The 17,865-nt window shown below is 42.0% G+C and overlaps 2 protein-coding genes across 2 annotated transcripts; one reads left to right on the forward strand and one right to left on the reverse strand.

The window, feature by feature from the left end:
* The first annotated feature begins 4,148 nt into the window (after positions 1-4,148).
* pter (phosphotriesterase related) lies at positions 4,149-8,339 on the forward strand. The gene is made up of 5 exons (XM_079173500.1): positions 4,149-4,225; positions 4,510-4,967; positions 5,311-5,576; positions 6,303-6,443; positions 6,900-8,339. Exons 2-5 carry the CDS (start codon positions 4,536-4,538, stop codon positions 7,108-7,110), a joined length of 1,050 nt encoding a protein of 349 aa, XP_079029626.1. The 5' UTR covers positions 4,149-4,225; positions 4,510-4,535; the 3' UTR covers positions 7,111-8,339.
* A 454-nt stretch (positions 8,340-8,793) lies between these two features.
* Positions 8,794-10,017, reverse strand: c1ql3b (complement component 1, q subcomponent-like 3b; the record flags this gene model as incomplete). Its single annotated transcript, XM_079173878.1, has 2 exons — positions 9,316-10,017; positions 8,794-8,973 (listed from the first exon to the last, which is right to left on the reverse strand). The coding sequence occupies exons 1-2, from the start codon at positions 9,925-9,927 to the stop codon at positions 8,794-8,796; spliced, it is 792 nt and encodes a 263-aa protein (XP_079030004.1). The 5' UTR covers positions 9,928-10,017.
* Between the last annotated feature and the right edge of the window lie 7,848 nt (positions 10,018-17,865).

Consider the following 17,865-nt stretch of genomic DNA (forward strand, 5'->3'; position numbering starts at 1 on the left):
GGAATACCATTGAAGTTTTAAACAGTTTGAAGCTTTGTTAATGATGTGAAATTGAAACAAAACAAAAATGCAACAAAAGCACTTTGTTCCCACTGGCCACAAACAGGCAGCGGCCTTCTAAACTATTCCTTTAAATAACTAATAGTGCAGAGCTTCTTAGATGTGGTTTATAAAGTCCATAAGGGTCTAACTCGTGGCCTTGTGTCCACACTTACCAAAAAAAAAACATACTTTTCTCCAGACCAAAACTGCTACTGTTGAATTGAGAAAGTAACCAAAACTGTGAGTTCAGTTATTTTTATTTATTTTTTTTTAAAGTCATCGACATAGCTCAAAAACTCTGTCATGGTCTGGAAGGACTTTCCAAGAGAAAGTGGAAACAGGGTCTGCAGAGCGGGAAAGCCATCAGAGCCCCCAAATGCATGTACACACACACACACACACACACACACTCATAAAACGGCCTGCAGAGTTTTTGTGAGGTCGAGGGGTCGGTAAACTGCATGTGTGTGGTGCAGCACTCTAATGAATGCCTCCCCTCAAATACACACATCCCTACAGAGAGGGACTCATCAAACCAGAGAAACGCTGTTTTATTTACACTGTTTACGCTGACAAAACTCACTGACTTCTATTTTTCTATTGTTTCTTTGCCTGTATATTTAATGCAAAGGGGTAGTCATAGTGGAGTTACTTGATATGCTTCCACACTCTAACTGTATAAAGCTAGAATTGAAGCGTAACGTTAATCACATTTTCCTGTCCTTTGAAAACATGTGCCTCCATTTAAATGCTATAGTTATTAAGGGTGAGGGTTGTGAATCGTCACGGTGTCATTGTTCTCATGATTCATTAAGTCACTGAAACAAAACCAAATTTGAAACAGACATGCCTATTGATCGAGACAGCCGGACCAGCATTTACATTATATAAAAGACCAGAGAAACCAGCAGAACAACGCAGAACACCGCTGTCTGTTATTGTCATTTATGGAATAGAAATGGCCTGAAAGCGCCCCAGCACCCCCTCAGGCAAGAACATTGTGCACGTGTCAGCTCGAGTACAACGGTGGCCTACTGCAGTGGTGGAATGTAACTTGAGTACTGTACTTTTACTTTACTTGAGTATTTTGTTTTCATGCCACTTTATACATCTACCTTACAACATCTCAGAGGGAAATATTGTATTCTTTTTACTCCAAATCCTTTATTCGAAAGCTTTATTTTCTTCACAAATTAAGAATTTGCATAAAAAGAAAGAAAATGAATACGTACAGCTGAAACGATAAATCGATTCATTGACCTATTTTGATTAAATAACTAAATAATTGTTCATACAAAAATGACAAACATTTTGTGGTTCCAGCTTCTTAAATGTGAGGATTTGCTGCTTTACCTAAAAGTAAAAAATTACTACCAACTACTGTAATCCTGCTTTTATATTAATGCATAAGAATAATTATATAATATATATAAAAGTATAACAGTCACAGGGACTGAAGAGACTACATTTACTTTTCATACTTAAAGTATTTTTTCCTGATTAGACTTATTGCAGGACTTTTACTTGTAATACAGTCTTTTTTACAGTGTGTATTAGTACATTTAATTAAGGTCTGAATACTTCCTCCAACGACTGAATAATCTGACGATTTACGGGCCCATCGATCTGCAAAAGATGTGCCTCATCTCGGTCTGCAGAGGGCACCAGACCACAACACTCCGCCAAACCTGGAAATCCTCACAGGCCTCTGGCAGTCGCAGAGATACCCAGACTCTTTCTCTTGCAAACATTGTCTGCCTTGATGGAGTATGTACTTGTAAAAATGTATATTGCAAGAGTGTTAACTTATACAAATGCAGAGGGGAACAGAGAAAATGCTGTTTAATTTAAAGTGAGCTCAGTGGTGAGGTCAGGGCAAAGAGGACATTCTCTCAACACATTTACAATTAAAATCAGATGGCCTCTTAAAAAAAAAACCTGGCGATAAATGATAACGGGGTCTCGTAGCATACAGACCCATGCATCAAAGTCAACGTCTGAGCTGTGTCTCAGGAGGTCTGTCCACATGTGAGAGGTGGGTTTAAGTCATCCCTCTCCTCGAGAAGCTCCCTGCGGTCGTGTCTGTCCGAAACATGTCAGCCATACAAATGAAGGGGAGTGACAATATTCTGTTGTCACTAATGAGGAACCCTGCAGTGTGATGGCACTCTGAGTAACGGCACCACAACAACTAGCTCACCATACAAGACGTCGTATAGTGTCGGAGTGTGTAAATTCATTTTTGCATCTTGTTTTTCTTCCATTTGCTGCAGTTGTATTGATTTTGTGTTTCAGCTTATTACCAGGAGAGTTGCTTAGTTGTTTTTAACACATATTAGTGGCGCTTTACTTTAAGTTTGTCAGTTTATTTCACAAAACTTTGTGATCTGTGTCTGTTATTTAACCTAATTTTAAGGCCCTGCAAGCTTTGTGGAGAGTGATTTCAAGTTTTAGTTTTACATATTGTACATATTCTTAAATGTATTTGTGTCAGTGACAGGCAGCACAGTAAAGGTGGGTGGTGTGTAAGTAAGAGAGTTAATAGAGCACTCAAACATCACAAAGGGTTTAACGACAAAGGGAAGACATCATACAGACACAAAACAATATGTTATAAATGAAATAGAGATAATAAGTATATAAAATCAAACAAACTGGTGGGTTTTGAGCGTTTCTTAAGGTGTTAACAGAGTTCATGAACAACTTCAACAGCACAGTGGAGCGAGGAACAGCCAACATGCAGAGCGCTAGTGTTCAAAATAATATTATTTTGAGTTTGATGATGAGGCAGTGGAGAGAAATCAAGATCCGAAACATTTTAGAGCCCCTGGTCAAAAGCTTTGCATCAGTATTCTTGACCTCAAGGGATATGTTGAAATGTTGATATGTGAAAAGGGAGCGACACTAATCTAGAGGGGACAAAATGAATAACTCAGGAATAATCATCTGCATAAGCTCGAGACAAAATAGTCCTGAGTGGCAGTTCGGTTTTGCCCCAGGGGCCTCAGCATGTTATTTTGTCCGTGATGATAATTTTTCTGAAGTTAAGACACAAACAAAAAGTGGCCACTTCGTGTGGCCCTGACCTCATCCACCACTTCTCAACCAAAGAAGTAAAAAATGTAACCAGCCTTGAACATGGCTGCTGGTCTCACCTACAGAGTCGTCATCCTGCCAACAAATGGACAGCACAGTGTGTGGATGAGTGTTCACAGGGCAGCTCCATGCAACAGAACAAATGCTGCTGCAGAGACCATCTGCTGAGTGAGGAGAGAGTCACAGTCTGTCTCTCAAATCATGCGTCACCATGTTCATAATATCAATGTTTTTTTAATAGCAGCTGGTTAAAGTTACATATTTGCTTTTTGGCTAGTTTAATTTGTGTAATAAGACTTGATTTGTGCCTACTGGTCTGAAAATAATTTTGTGTAAGTTCACCCTTAATAACGGGTGTATTAGTTGGAACCTATGCTTTATAAATGGTAATTGAATCATATATTAATGTTGTATAGACCAATTATAAGTCGTTAATGATGAATGTTGACCTCTTACCCTCTGAAAACTGTTGCAAAGCAAAAGAGACCCAAAATGTATCAACATGTACAAGTCCAGACTTCATGGATTCTTGTAACAACCCTTTTAAACATATGACATTTTAAGCATTTGCTGTTGGAATGTCAGAAAGTCTTTGCTGAGAATTTTCACAAACTTGTAGCCAAAATGTCATGTCAAATTCCTTGTATGTTCAACATACAATGGCAATAAACGTTTCTCATTCTGATTCTGATTCTGATTCACCTATTGTTTATATTTGTTGTCATATGTTAAATTAACCTCATTAAATAAGAATGAAGGCTACAGTTGAAGCCATAGGCCCCTATTGTAATCTTCACACACTTTTTGTTTTTGTCTGCCAAAACGACTATTGATTAAAAGCATGTATAAGTACCCCCCCCCCCCCCCCCCCCCCTTTATTTTGCATACTAAACTGATATATTTGCATTACTCGTCTCGAGACACAGCTCCGTTCCGCTGACGTCCTGCAAGCGGAACTGTGGTCCCGTGATCTCTCGCGATGTTTCCCACTTCTCGCGCTTCTTTGCTGCTCTTAATCTGTGCACGGATTGGAAGAGTTGCTGAGTTCGTCTGGCGGTTGAGGTGGACAGCAACAAGCAGAAACCAGGTCAGAGATTTGTCTGTCAGCAGTTTTGCGACATTTTAGCATGTGAGTCGGTGAAAGTTAAGTTTACTGCACGTTGATTTGAACGAGTTACACCTCAGGTCTTTGCAGTCAGTCAGGCTTTGCAGTCCAAAGGTTCCTCTCCTGCATGCAGTGTGAAGTCAGCCTGGTCAATGAGTTAGTTTGCAAACACGCTCTTTCCTGTCTGATCTGTAACAATGTTGCCAAAACGTTACAAGACCCTATATGTGTCCCATTTATACATTAATAATGATGTGTCTTTTCAGGTTGTTGGAAGCCCTGAACACCAGTCATGTCAGAATTGAGTGGGAAGGTCCAGACCGTCCTGGGTCTGGTGGATCCGGACCAGCTGGGCCGCACCATGACCCACGAGCACCTGACCATGACCTTTGAGTGCTCCTACCACTCCCCTCCTCCGGGCGACGAGGCGGTTGCGGAGAACCCCTTCCAGATGCAGCACATGCACTGGCTGAGACAGAACCCGTACAGCTGCCACGAGAACCTGCTGCTGCAGCAGGAGACCGGCGCCGTGCAGGACGAGCTGCTGGCCTACAGGAAGGCCGGCGGGGGCGCCATAGTGGAGAACACCACCACGGGCATCGACCGAGACCTGCCCACCCTCAAGCGGCTGGCCGAGAACACCGGGGTCCACATCATCGCGGGGGCGGGCTACTATGTGGACAGCACCCACACTGAGGCCACCAAGAGAACCAGCGTGGAGAAGGTGAGCCTCTGGCATGCATGGCACCGGTACTGGTTGTCTCAGTCATGGGACAGGAAGAACATCCTGCTTTAATGTGTTGTGCTGACAATTTGATACATCTCTCATTCTATGTTCTGTGTTTCTGTTCTGCATCTTTTCATTGATTTTGAACGGGTTTCCGGCTGCTCCGTCTGGCCCTTTTGTAGTGACGCACTGAGGATGTGCATGTACTCTTCATGGATGTTTAGATATTATCGCTCAAACCTAACGTGCTCTGTTCATGTGCCGCTGAGGCCGGAACTAAAAAGGCAGAAAAAGAGTCGTTGGAATAGTCTTAAAAGTGTCCTCATTTCCTGCTCGGCAGCTCACGGACATCATCGTCGGCGAGGTGCTTCACGGCGCCGACGGCACGGACATCCGCTGCGGCGTGATCGGCGAGATCGGCACCGGCTGGCCCATCACGGAGAGTGAGACGAAGGTGCTGAGGGCCACAGCCCACGCTCAGACCCGGCTCGGCTGCCCCGTCATCATCCATCCCGGCAGGAACCCCGCAGCTCCAGCTGAAGTCGTCCGGATTCTCCAGGAGGCCGGTGGTGACATCAGCAAAACTGTCATGTCCCACCTGGACAGGTGAGAAGTCCCTGAAAGCAGTTAGTTCAGGAGAATAAAGGGGTTTTTTTAACAGCGTAATCGAGCTGTTAGATATCGACTTTTTATTAGTTCCAATCACAATTAGGGCGACCTTTCCCGTGAGCCTCACTACTTCCTGTCCCACATCCCCTCCCTGACATTCATGTTTCCCATTACTAAAAAATAAAATGCGTAAGAAAGGATTCATTTCACCATCTCCCACGTGAATGTCTCTCTAGCTCCGTGTAAACTGGAAGAACAACAGCTCTCTTCCTGTTTGGTGTCACAAGACGATCCGGCAGATTTTTCCTCGTACTCTGGCAGTTACAGGCTTTTCCTCACGCAGGTCATGTTCACGCTGACTGGGAGCAGAGTGATGTTACGCAGTCGTTGCGTTATAATGTATTTCATGTGAAAGAATTCTTCTGAAGTCGGCACAGGTCACACTCCAAGCTAAAATGAGGCTGGTGTTTCCTGCATTGTCGAGGGATACCACTCATCACTGATGATGTCCAACCAAAACTCAGAGACGTTTGCCTGACAAACCTTTTGATTTATGTTGATTCGCATTCTATTCTTTACTGTTTTAATTCAAAACATTTACCTAAAGGTGGTGTTAGATAAGATTCTACATTCGAGCCCAACATTTGTTATTTGTTATTTTAGTCCCTGCTGTGTTGTCCACCCTCCCTTTTTTTAAATGACCTCTCTCTTCTCTTCCTGCAGGACCATATTTGATGACGGTGAACTGCTTGAGTTTGCGAAGCTGGGGAGCTACCTGGAGTACGATCTGTTTGGAACGGAGATGCTGAACTACCCGTATAACCTGGAGCTGGACATGCCCAGCGACAGCCAGAGAGTGAAGACGTGAGTAACACCGGTCGAGGGGTTAAAACGTGTCGCGTCAGCGTTCTTTTCTGATTCGATGTGCCTTGTTGATGTGTCCTCACATTACATTATGTTTGACCTCAGCCTTCAAATTTGACATCAGATGCATTTTACATTTTCTATGATGAAGTCCCATAATATATTCCTTCATATTAATGTCTGTCGAGCCACATCAGGTGTAAATAATTTAGAGGAAAATGCTGCTTTTGTGTTTTACAACCACGAGGAGAGGAGGGCATGTCCTACAGGGTTTTTTTTTTTTTTTTCACTGCAGTGGAGGGAGGAGTGATGAATGACCCACATCTTAGACGGCACATACAAAAAAATAAATGGTTTAACAACATGTGAAGGCAGACTGGCAATGACAGTATGTTGTCTACCAAAAGTTGGCAGCTGTGTTGTGTTTAAGGCCCCTCGTTTTTTGTTCACGCTCAGCTTGGCGTTCCTCGTGAAGGAGGGCTACGGCGACAAGATATTGGTCGCACACGACATCCACACCAAGAACCGCCTCACCAAGTACGGCGGCCACGGCTACTCTCACATCCTGAGGAGCATCGTGCCGAAGATGCTGATGAGGGGCATCTCGCAGCAGCAGGTGGACAAAATCCTCATCGACAACCCGAAACGCTGGCTGACCTTCAAATGAAGCAGAAAGAGAGAGCCAAGGAAGGCGTCTCGGTGTCGCGATTGTTTTATCTTCAGGTGATGAAATGAATACTTAAGAGTCCATTGCAATAATCTGAGCCAAACTCACTTATAAATGTGCTTTTGGGACCTCACACCAATGAGCTGTTGTGCATAAATGTGTCTTTAATGTCAATGTTCTTCAAATTTACGAGCGTAGCTAAATGTTTGGTAACTTTGTTTTTCCATTTGAAAATAATTATAGGCTGTTTCATTCAGCTGAAAGAGTTTTTACAGAGGCCCTCGTTAATTAAAACTTGATTTCCTCTTTGTGATTATATTATTCACTTTGTAACCGAATAATACGGAGGAGCATCTCAGGATCAGTGCCTCTCATTAGCATTCTTGTTTTGGTCCCATTTATGTCTCATAAATAAATAGCTTTTTCTTGCCTGCATAAATGCGAATTGCAATCTAAAACCAATATTGTCCCTTCTCTTGCGGCGCTCACAAATGCGGCGCTAATTGAATTTTTCAATGTCAATGTTGTTGCTTTGTCTTTGTAGGTGTCTTTGTTTGGCGTCTGCGAACCACGTTTTTATGGGCCGAAAATAACGAGCGCGTTAGTAATCAGTATGCCGCTCTGCTCTCGACACAACGCGGCCGTGTTGGATGAGTTGTCCTGTTGCCCCTCAGTGGGTGTCTGGCTGCCTAGGGGAGGCTGGCTGGATGAAGGACACGTTCTCCTCTCATCTGGGAACAGGTGGCCTCACAAGGGGGACTTCACATGATCAACATGATCAATGGCGTGGTCGCCCGCAAGTGACTGTGCTCCGTGAAAAACTATAGAACTTTGATTAATCTCCTGAGAGGATTAAAAAAAAAAAAAAAAGAGTGAGCCAGAGAATTTGATTTTCCATGATATTTTTTTTTTTTACACATGAACTGGAGAGGGCTTCACAATCAAGCAGGCGCAATCGAGGAAACATTTCTGTCAGTGCGACTGTCCAGTTTTGTGATGGTGACCAAGCACCAGACCACCCTGTTGCCCCCCCAACCAGCTGTCACATTAAGACGAGAAGTATGAGTTACAATGATAATGTTGAGACGGGGCTTCAATATGAACATCTGAATGGCCCTTTACAGAAGTGTTTGTTATGCTGCACAGAGTTGAAATGTCTTTGTTTTATAATCATGCATCACTACAACTTTGAACATTTTCACTCAAAAGGCAACGAATATATTTTTAAAAATAAAGCACATATGGACTAACTACACTGTGAACAGAGTGGCTGGGATGTGAGTATAATTGTTGCATCTATTATTAAGGGCGGAAGGTCAATAAATTGAACTTTCAGTCCACACTCGGTATGTTACCACAGCAGCATATGTTTGACATATCAGCGAACTTAATTTGTAAAGCTAAACAGTTCGTCCAGAGTGCAATAGCGACACTAATCAATGTGACAAGGGTACATTTCACACTTTAACATTCATTATCATTATTCTGTAGTGACACTGTAAGCTCTTGGCTTTTGCAAAGTACTGTTTTTTTTCTTCTTCTGCGTCCTCCGCGTCTTTCTGGACTCTTTTTTTTTTTCTTTTGCAATATGGAAATGGTGAGCTCTGCCTCCAGTAATCCAACTGACACTGAAGTGAGCATGAGCAGTGAAGCGAGCTATGTGCGGAGCGGGTCTTCCGTGTTTCAATCAGCGTACAGCATGAAGCCGGAGAAGGTGCTGTACTTGTTGTTGTTGCCCCCGTGCGCCTTTCCTCCGTCCAGCTTGATGTAAATCTCGTCCCCGGGCTCGAGGTGCAGGACAACGCTGTTGCTGGCGTAGTCGTAGTTCTGATCGGCGTCCTGGGCGATGGCGCTGGCTCTCACCTGGAAGACAAAGTGGACATTTCTGCTGATGAAACGGGTCTTTAGTTTCAAAATCAGAACCGCGGACAGCTCCGTCAGTGACGACAGTTTCATCTCGAACCTAAAACAACCCTCAGACTGCGTCACTGAATGTTTTAACTGTCAGGAAAATGTATTCTTCCCAGGCAAAACCGCGCGTAAAACTTGTGCGCAAAATGCGGGAAGTACACATTTGTTCAATCAAATGATAGCTTTTCGCGGTGTATCGTAAACAACTTTTTAGTCATTATGAAACCACGACTAAATAGTAAAGCTAAAATAAATCAAACAATTGTTACACAGTTATATCATGAAGCGTCCTACCTGGTTGTTCTTACAGAGGTCAGCCCACATGCTGGTTCCATCTCCGCCTCGCATCAGCACATGGTAAACAAAGAAGTAAATCCCCGGTATTGAGCAGGTGAATTTCCCTGAAGATGGGTCATAGTGGTTGCCGAGATTCGTGACTACGTCGTCGAATTTCAGCACTTCATATCCCTCGTGCTGCTTCTTCAGTCCGGCGTAAAACGCGATCTTTGGGATCGTGTTATAAGTGGCAGCGCTGATGGCACCGTTAGGCCCATTTGCTCCAGGTACTCCGGGTGGACCCGGTGCCCCCCTCTCTCCGGGCGGACCAGCAGGTCCAGGTGGCCCGAGCTCGCCCACCGGACCCCTCGGACCCATCCTCCCGACGCGTCCCGGATCTCCTTGAGGACCCTGGATGAAGGTTGGAAGAGACTGAGCCAGGCGGTTGTCTTTGACCGGGTTGGTTGCCTTGGCCGTGGCCGTGGCCGCGGTCCCGTGGGAGTCGCACACCATTTGACAGGACCCGAGCATCTCGTAGCGGGCAGGGGTCCCGGCGGAGTTCACCACGACCGGGATCAGGACCACCAACACCAGCACCAGCGCGACACCACAAACACCAGTTGCGATCATCTGCGCTCTGCGGATCCGCTGTGTTCTCCGGAGTGTATGGTCTTCCAGCCTGCTTGTGGGTGATATTTTTGCAGAGGGAAGAAATTCACCTGCTCCTGTTTTGTACCGCGACTTTTGGAGATAAAATAGTCCTTTAAATGTTTATGCGCAAAAGTAACCATCCACAACTTTTACGCGCTGCAGTATCCGCCCAATTGATTCATCTCCACTTTGTCACTGCTAGAAAAACAACAACAAAACACTTCCCGAGAGCAAAAAAATACACAACCTGCGTTATATGGTTCTGTAGCACAAAGTCAGCTGCCCACCGCGGTGTCACAGGAGAGAATGGGCTCGAAACGAACCGGTGCCCGCTTGTGTGTGTTGAGAGTGAGGGGAGGGGTGGAGGTGATGGATGGGATAGCACCCATCCATTTCTTCAATCAAAAGACAGATAGGGAAACGTATTCAAACACTGTTTCAACTTTAAAGCTCTGAAACGTGACTGCTTTATTTATTTTGTGTATTTGTTTGTGGAGTCAGGGAGCTACTTTAATTATTTTCAACAGGGTTTTACTTTTTCTATTGATGCCCGTATAATGTTACATCCCACAACATGTTATTAGAACTCGCCCACACAGCTACAAAGGTCTTGAGCATAATTAGGCCCATTAAAGACAAAAAGCTATACTCTGTTGGCACCTGGTCACACCTCAGCGGCTCCCTGTGTCCAATTTATCACTACGAGAAAATCTATAGAGCCACTGGAAGGAGGGAGGGAGTAACTAGGAAGCTGGCAGTGAAGGACGACTTCACACAATTATACAGGTGAAATGAATGAATGCGGAGGCTTTTAGATGGCAAATAGGGTGAGAACACTTAATTAATTACCAATAGGTATTCTCCAGTAAGTTAAAAACCTAAATTGTTAGTTGTAATGTTGTAATCTTAGCCTAAATATGTCATAGATTTAGTCAAATTTACAACTGAATGTTCAGTTATTTATTAAAATGTTTCAAATCAAGGATTTAAAACAAAATGTCTTGTCCACATAAAACTTCAGCACAGTAGCCTTTGTACGGTTTGAGTGATGAAGGGCTAATTCTTGTTGAGGGGGGCAGATGATGATGTGCTCATGAATGCAGAGGCTGTCACTCTGTGTCGATGGCACCTCGCTGCCAGGTGGAGAGATAGATGAAGAGCAAGGAAAAATACAGATAGCCTTGTTTGTTTGGGAGGAGCGAGGCTTTGATTGCAGCCCGAATGAGATTCTGTGAAAGTCACAACTGCAACTGAGTCGTGCTCCCAGAAAGTGCCCGAAAGAACCGTTGACACTCTTATGAAGAAAGAGTTAAAGGGGCTGTAAATTAACAAATAATGAGCTGTATTAGAAGAAATTGTTAAAAGGCAATATGTAAATGTAAGAGGAAGAGAGAAAGTTGTACTGTAAGATACAGCTTGTTCCATACATGTCAAGGACAAATAAGAAAATAATTTAAAAACCATGGCAACGTAACGAACTAAAACAAAACCAAGCACAGAAAGAGGTTAAGTTGTCTGCTTAAGAAGATAAACCACATTCTATCGTATTGTTTTTAATTGATACATTTAAAGTAAATTGTAGTTTTTGAAGACACATCATGATCATGGCCTCCGTTATCCATCGATTAAAAACAACAATAAAAGGACAGGCAGCCTTTGAAGCCCATTGAAGGTACACCCAAAATGTTGCTATAAAAGCTTTGATCAATTGTTTTGTTCATGACAACATTTCCAACATTGAGGTCCAAAAATGATTTGACGAGATGCATGACCAGGGCATGTGGCCCAAACTTTCTTGTGACTGCTGGTATCACATATTTTTTTTCTTTAGTAAAATAGAGAATAAAGTAAAATTGCCACTTTGAATTGTAGCATGTGTTTGGAAATAGATGAGTGAATGTGATGAATGACAAGACGGAGCCAAAGTGGTGTCGTTCCCATGCACCTCTTGCATTTGTCATTTTTGGAGGATAGTATAACACAGCTGATGTTATTTATAATTTTATACTAAAGTGGCAATAGACAAGACTTTTACTATAACTTATTATTATGAAGTGAATCTTGATTGCACAATGTGATGGCTATATAACAATGACACCATCAGCATATAGATTGGTTCCATGTTAGCCTCGCTTTACGATCTCTCGGGAAAATGAAGGCTCGATTCATGGCACAAAGGAAGTGTGTCAACCATTGTTGCCACTGTCAGCAGCTACCAACGAGTATCAGTCCAAGTATTTTGGAACGACGGAAAACAAAATGCAGGATAATACTGTGCAGTGTTGCCACCTCTCTTCCAAATGAAGTTGCTAGCCATAATTGAAAAAGTCATCAGATGATGTCATCAGATGATGTCATCAGATGATGCCATCCGTGCATTTGCATGTGTGACAATCGCCCATTCCTGTGCATAAAGCTCGGTCGTATCGGTTGCAGCGAGGGAGAGACAGCTTGTGCTGTGCACGGCGTAAGAGGAGAGGTGGATACTTTATTACAGTATATTTGAAAAATGTCTTGTTTTTTCTCTGATGCTCTGAATGAGTCACAAAAAAGTGTAAAAAAACAGATACAGTTGTCTTTGCGACAATAATACCACCTGCAAATTCAGGCTTTTTGAAAAACTTGACTTTTCTGATTCACTTTCACTTCTGTACATTTTGAGAGAACAACATCTCTGTTGAACTGTAAAGCTGTAAAGATGCTATTGATTTGATCCCAGGCTACCAGAAAAAGATCTTTATTTGGACACACTAGTGGAAGTGTGAACGGCAATGTCGGTCTGTCAGTCTACGGTTTTGGTCTAGACGGAAATATCTCATCAACTATTGGATGAATTGCCATGAAATTTAATGCAGATATCGGTGATCCCAGAAATTGTCCCCTACTATCTTTGGTGATCACCTGGCTTTTTCTCTTGAGACACTATGAAGTTTGTGGTTTTGAGTGAAATCTCTTTAACTATTTGATGGATTAGCAGTTGGTAAACACATTCATGTCGCCCTCAGGATGGATTATAATACATTTATTTTTATTTAGCACCATCATCGGGTCAAATTGTGAGTATGTCTGTGATGCTGACGACAATCCCCTCAGCTGTAATTTGTGTTTATGCTAATTAGCAAAATGCTAACAAGATAGTATGCTAACATGCTGTAGATGTGAATATGGTAAACATTGTACTTTCTAAATATCAGCATGTTAGCATGCCATTGTGAGCATGTTAGCATCGTGGATGTTAATTAGAATTCTGATTTAGTGCAGTTTAAGTCAAATCGCAAAAAATTATAAAAGTTTGTAACTTGTCTTACAACAATGGATGCCAATAATTAAGATAGGAAATACTATCACTATTACTATTCCCCACAAAGAAGAAAAAATATGTTTTTATTCTCAGTATTTCCTGGTTTCATTTTGTTTAATTCACAGACAGTAGTTTGTGAGGGCACCGCATCATTTCTAAAAGGGCACACATTTTCTGTGGGCTTGGTGTAAAGCGAGAAATAGAATAGTGTTTAATAGAATAGTATATAAAGACACGCACGCACACTCACACACAAACACAGTGGGACATACTGTGTCAGTATGAGTCAGTGAGCACTTGTTAGTGGTCAGGCGCTTTCCCTCCAGTTGGCACAAGCCTCCAGTGACTCAGGGAGACTTGTCGACAAGGAGCCGGAGTGAACATCAGTGTCAAAATCCACCAAAAGCTGTGGGAAGAAGGCACACGACTTGTATGAGAACGCTTTTCACAGTATCGCACCAAATTAATCGGTGTGCTCTTTTTTTAAAATTTCTTTTTTAAAAAATGGGTGCAAAGTTGACTTCCATCACTCTTCAGATCTTAGTTACTCAGCTCACCTCGGCTGCCGTATGGAAGGATTCCTCTGGTGGTGGGAGAGTCCTGACAGGTTGCTTTGAGTCTCGACTTTGGAGTTCATTTACAGCCAGTCAGGCACGAGTCCTGGGGGAGCCTGATGATTTTTGACATCCGGACAAGCAGATGTTCAGAGGACATGAATAAAACATACGGCCCATCTGACCACAGACCGAAGACTTTCAGAGTGTCTAATGAAATATGAGGCGGGATTTCAATTCGCCAAAAAAATCCCTTTGTCAGATAAGCGTGATGCGGCATGAAATATGTATGGCATTTATGTAGCCTGACCTGCGTGGCTAAGCAGGGTTCAATTGTGTTTATGACAATCAAAGCCGAGACAGGTTTGTCAAGGAATGTATGTGGTGAATGGGAAGGGAAACTGAATGGACCTCTTATTACCAGCCAAGAATATAAACAGAAATATTATGTGACCAGTGACACCCAAGTGTTTATCAACTGATAAAACAGCATGTGTGCCGGCAGAGCGATAAGATGCATGTCGCTTAGTACTTTTCACACCTCCTGCTCGTTCAGAATTTGAGTGTTTATTTTCCTTTTTCCAAAGAAAAGCCAGTGAATAGGCTGGGCTCAACAGTTCAGCTCAGCGGGGGGCCAGTAACAGAATGCATTACCACACCACCCACTCAAAGCTGGTCCTGTGCTGTATTTAAGATGGAGAAGCAATCACAAATCATACAGGGTGGGACTTAGGTTTCATCCTGGAGAGCAGGGCTTTTCACTCAAGTGAAAATCAGGGCGATTGTTTGGCTTGATTTCATCATTCGCCTTTCGTTAAAACATGGGTTGGCAACCTTTTTGAGGTGAAGTGCCATTTTTAATTTTCTTGTTAATCAGTGAGCCATATCAACGTTAACGTTCACACGAAGTCAAATCACGACACCATGATTTAAATCTCCAACGGATCTGTCATTTTTTTCGATCCATTGAGGCAACGTGCGTTGCAGCATATATTATAAAAGAAATATTTTGCCCCCATAATCATTGTAATTATATATATGAACGAACCGAACAAGAAGGCTGTCATTGTTCTGAAATATACACATGTGGCACAATGGTGGCAAACGTGCCTGAGATTGACTCTCCTTGCTTTAAAACCCATATTTTGGTTTGTGTGCATGTCCTTGAGTCTTTTCATTCTTCTTTAACATTGTGGGACGGTGAGTTCTCTGTGTTCTTGTGTGGATTCCTAAAATAATTCACATAATTCTGATTTGTAAATGAATACAAGCAATGAGTGAAGTCTCAAAATACATTTATTGTTAATGCTTTCCCCACGAGTGAAGATATATTAAAAATACATTGAAAAAATATAAATGAAATAAGAAATTGTGGATTTCTGGCATCTCTGAGGGTAAGCTCGCCCCTGCATTCGTGTTTTGACTGCTCACAATACAACTTTATGTATTGCAACCTGGAATACAGGATTACAACAAAGGATTATAACAAAATCAAATCCCCCGAGCAATAAAAAAAAATAAGTAGATTGATTTTCATCGAGATGTCAATCGATGCACCGTTTCGCTCACGGCGTCAGCAGGCGGAGTGTCACATTTTCTGCCGATGAGATTGAGCGGCAGCGAGGGGCTTAGTGGCAAATACAATCGAGGAGTGTAAACATACTGAGGGCCGCAAGAGGCCGATCAATGCCTCCAGTCTGGGATTGATTAATTACCCCAAGAAAGAGACTGAGGTGTGAGGGCACCAGAGAAACCTGATCAGAACAAGATTTATAACCCAATCTCTGTATCATCACTCCCTCCCTCTCACTGGTTTCTCTTTTGTTCCTTTTTTTTTTTTCTAAAACTGCCCTTCTCCATTGACTGACTTGAGCATGTCATGTGAAAGTGTGAATGACTTCTTGAAAGTCCTGTATAGGAAGTTGAGATCATTAATGTAGCAGCAAACAGCTATTATCTATGTAAAGATATAATAGTGGAGCAATGTCTACATGAGCAGAGAATGAAGTCGCTCTGCCCCTTTGTGTTGTAATCCCAAATTCTTTAACTGTGTTGCCAGCCGGGCATGCTTTTAGTGCATGTTAGTGCATGTGAGCATGCCTCACTGAGTAGCTAACGGCCAACGAATTTTGAATTTAGCATTTAACATGTTGTAGAGGTTAAAAGATGAATGGTAACCGTAACCTTTTTAGAAGGATGGAGGCTGCAAATGTGACCCATTGAATGATCCACTTATACACCGGTAGGAGTTATGAAACTAATAAAGTAAAATGAAATACATGGCAACTATTGAATATCAACAACACATAATGAGGCCTGTGAAGTGATTGATTGTTAATTGTGAGATCTATTGAAAATATGCATCTTAAACTCATTTAATAATGGAAGAAACATTAGTGCATCAAATAAGTTCCATACAAATGATTTCAGAATGACAAAAAGAGAAATATATATATATATATAAACTCAAACTTAATTCCAAGAGCCATGAGAGAGTTAATTTTGTTTGCTTGCTTTGATACCGTTTCAAAGGTCAAGAATGAACTCTTACACTTAATTTCAGATGTGCAGCCGTCACATAATATAATGATACAAAATAATAATAGAATTAAAGCAATATTTTCACAACGGACGCAACATTTTTGCGGTTTTATTTTCAGTGGAATGTAAAAAGTAATAGTTTGAGATTTTGGAAAATACGCTTATTTGCTTTCTGGCGGAGAGCTGACTGCTAAATATAAGGCTCACCAATCACAACGACCATTTTCCACTTGAGGGTGGTTATCTTCCAGACTAGCAGTAACTTCCTCTACTATCTCTACTGGTTGCCTGGCAACTGCTCAGGGCCAAAAAGTAATTCAATTAAATTTGTTTGTACAGCCCAAAATCACAATTCAAATATTTGCAATCTGTACAGAATATGACATGTCCCGCCAGGACCCTGGCATCGGAGAAGGAAAAAAACCCAGAAAAAACCTTTAACGGTAAAAGAAAAAGTAAGAAACCTCCAGGAGAGCAACAGAGGAGGGATCTCTCTCCCAGCATGCCCAGATGTGCAATAGATATCATGAACAACATAATAGAATTACAACATAGTCAATCCATATGACAGAAACTTTTTTCCCCATTTCCAGTTTTTTGTTTGTGCTAAACTCAGCTAAGCTAACTAGCTTCTGGCGGTATATAGGCCTATATTTAAAGGCGCTATTGATGATATTGATAACATTCAGCCACTAGATGTCGCACTCTCCCGTCCGATTTACATTGCTTGAGGAAACTTTAATGTTACGTATGTTTACTGGACGCAACCGTCACTAATGCTAACGTAGCTCCTCAGGTAGCTCCTCATTTCGACAACCTAACAGTGATGATACATTAGTTATGGTTGTTAGGAGTATGGCTGTTGGTAGTTGTTGTTGGCTTTGTTTATAAATGCCAACAATTTAATTTCATGGGTTATTGTTGTTTGGAAGATTAAATGAATAGCTAATATGTGCTAACGTCAGTTGACACATGTATTCATGTTGATTGGAGATGCTGATGGGTCCTCTGACTCCTTCACACAAGGACGTTTTTGCAGCATAATAACAACATGCAGGACGATAGAAACAGACATGGATGATTTTGTATTTCTGCATATTTTTGGGAAACTTCATTGTTGCCAAATTTGTGAGGTTGTCCTCACAGAACAATACGTGCGAGTGTGTTAAGCAACTTTGAAAGTCATGGACATATCTTACCCAACACGGCTCTGTATAAACCCTCCTGACACGATAAACCCTCCAATCCATTCACGCAAAAAATGAAAAGTAAACAAAGCCAATATCATGGTAAGAAAGGCAAATCCTCTAGCATCCAGATTAAAACCTTAACCCTCCACATTTTAACCAGATATGCTTTGTAAAGTAAATAAATAACCTGAACAAATGTACCTTTCCACATTTCTGGGAATTTGGGGTTTTATAGCTGTTCAACATGGTTGGCATTTTATAAGTTGATTTATTTCCAGTATGTTAAAATGAGATAACTTTGTTTTTTCACAAAGGGAAAATGTGTTGAGTT

Source organism: Pholis gunnellus (assembly GCF_910591455.1).
Source record: "Pholis gunnellus genome assembly, chromosome: 14".
NCBI classification, from domain to species: Eukaryota; Metazoa; Chordata; class Actinopteri; order Perciformes; family Pholidae; genus Pholis; species Pholis gunnellus.

Excerpts from the sequence above, each read along its gene's own strand:
- pter (XM_079173500.1), top strand. The coding sequence starts at position 4,536 with ATGTCAGAATTGAGTGGGAAGGTCCAGACCGTCCTGGGTCTGGTGGAT. Across the intron at positions 5,577-6,302 it reads GTCATGTCCCACCTGGACAG|GACCATATTTGATGACGGTG; the intron begins GTGAGAAGTCCC and ends CTCTTCCTGCAG. Across the intron at positions 6,444-6,899 it reads GACAGCCAGAGAGTGAAGAC|CTTGGCGTTCCTCGTGAAGG; the intron begins GTGAGTAACACC and ends GTTCACGCTCAG.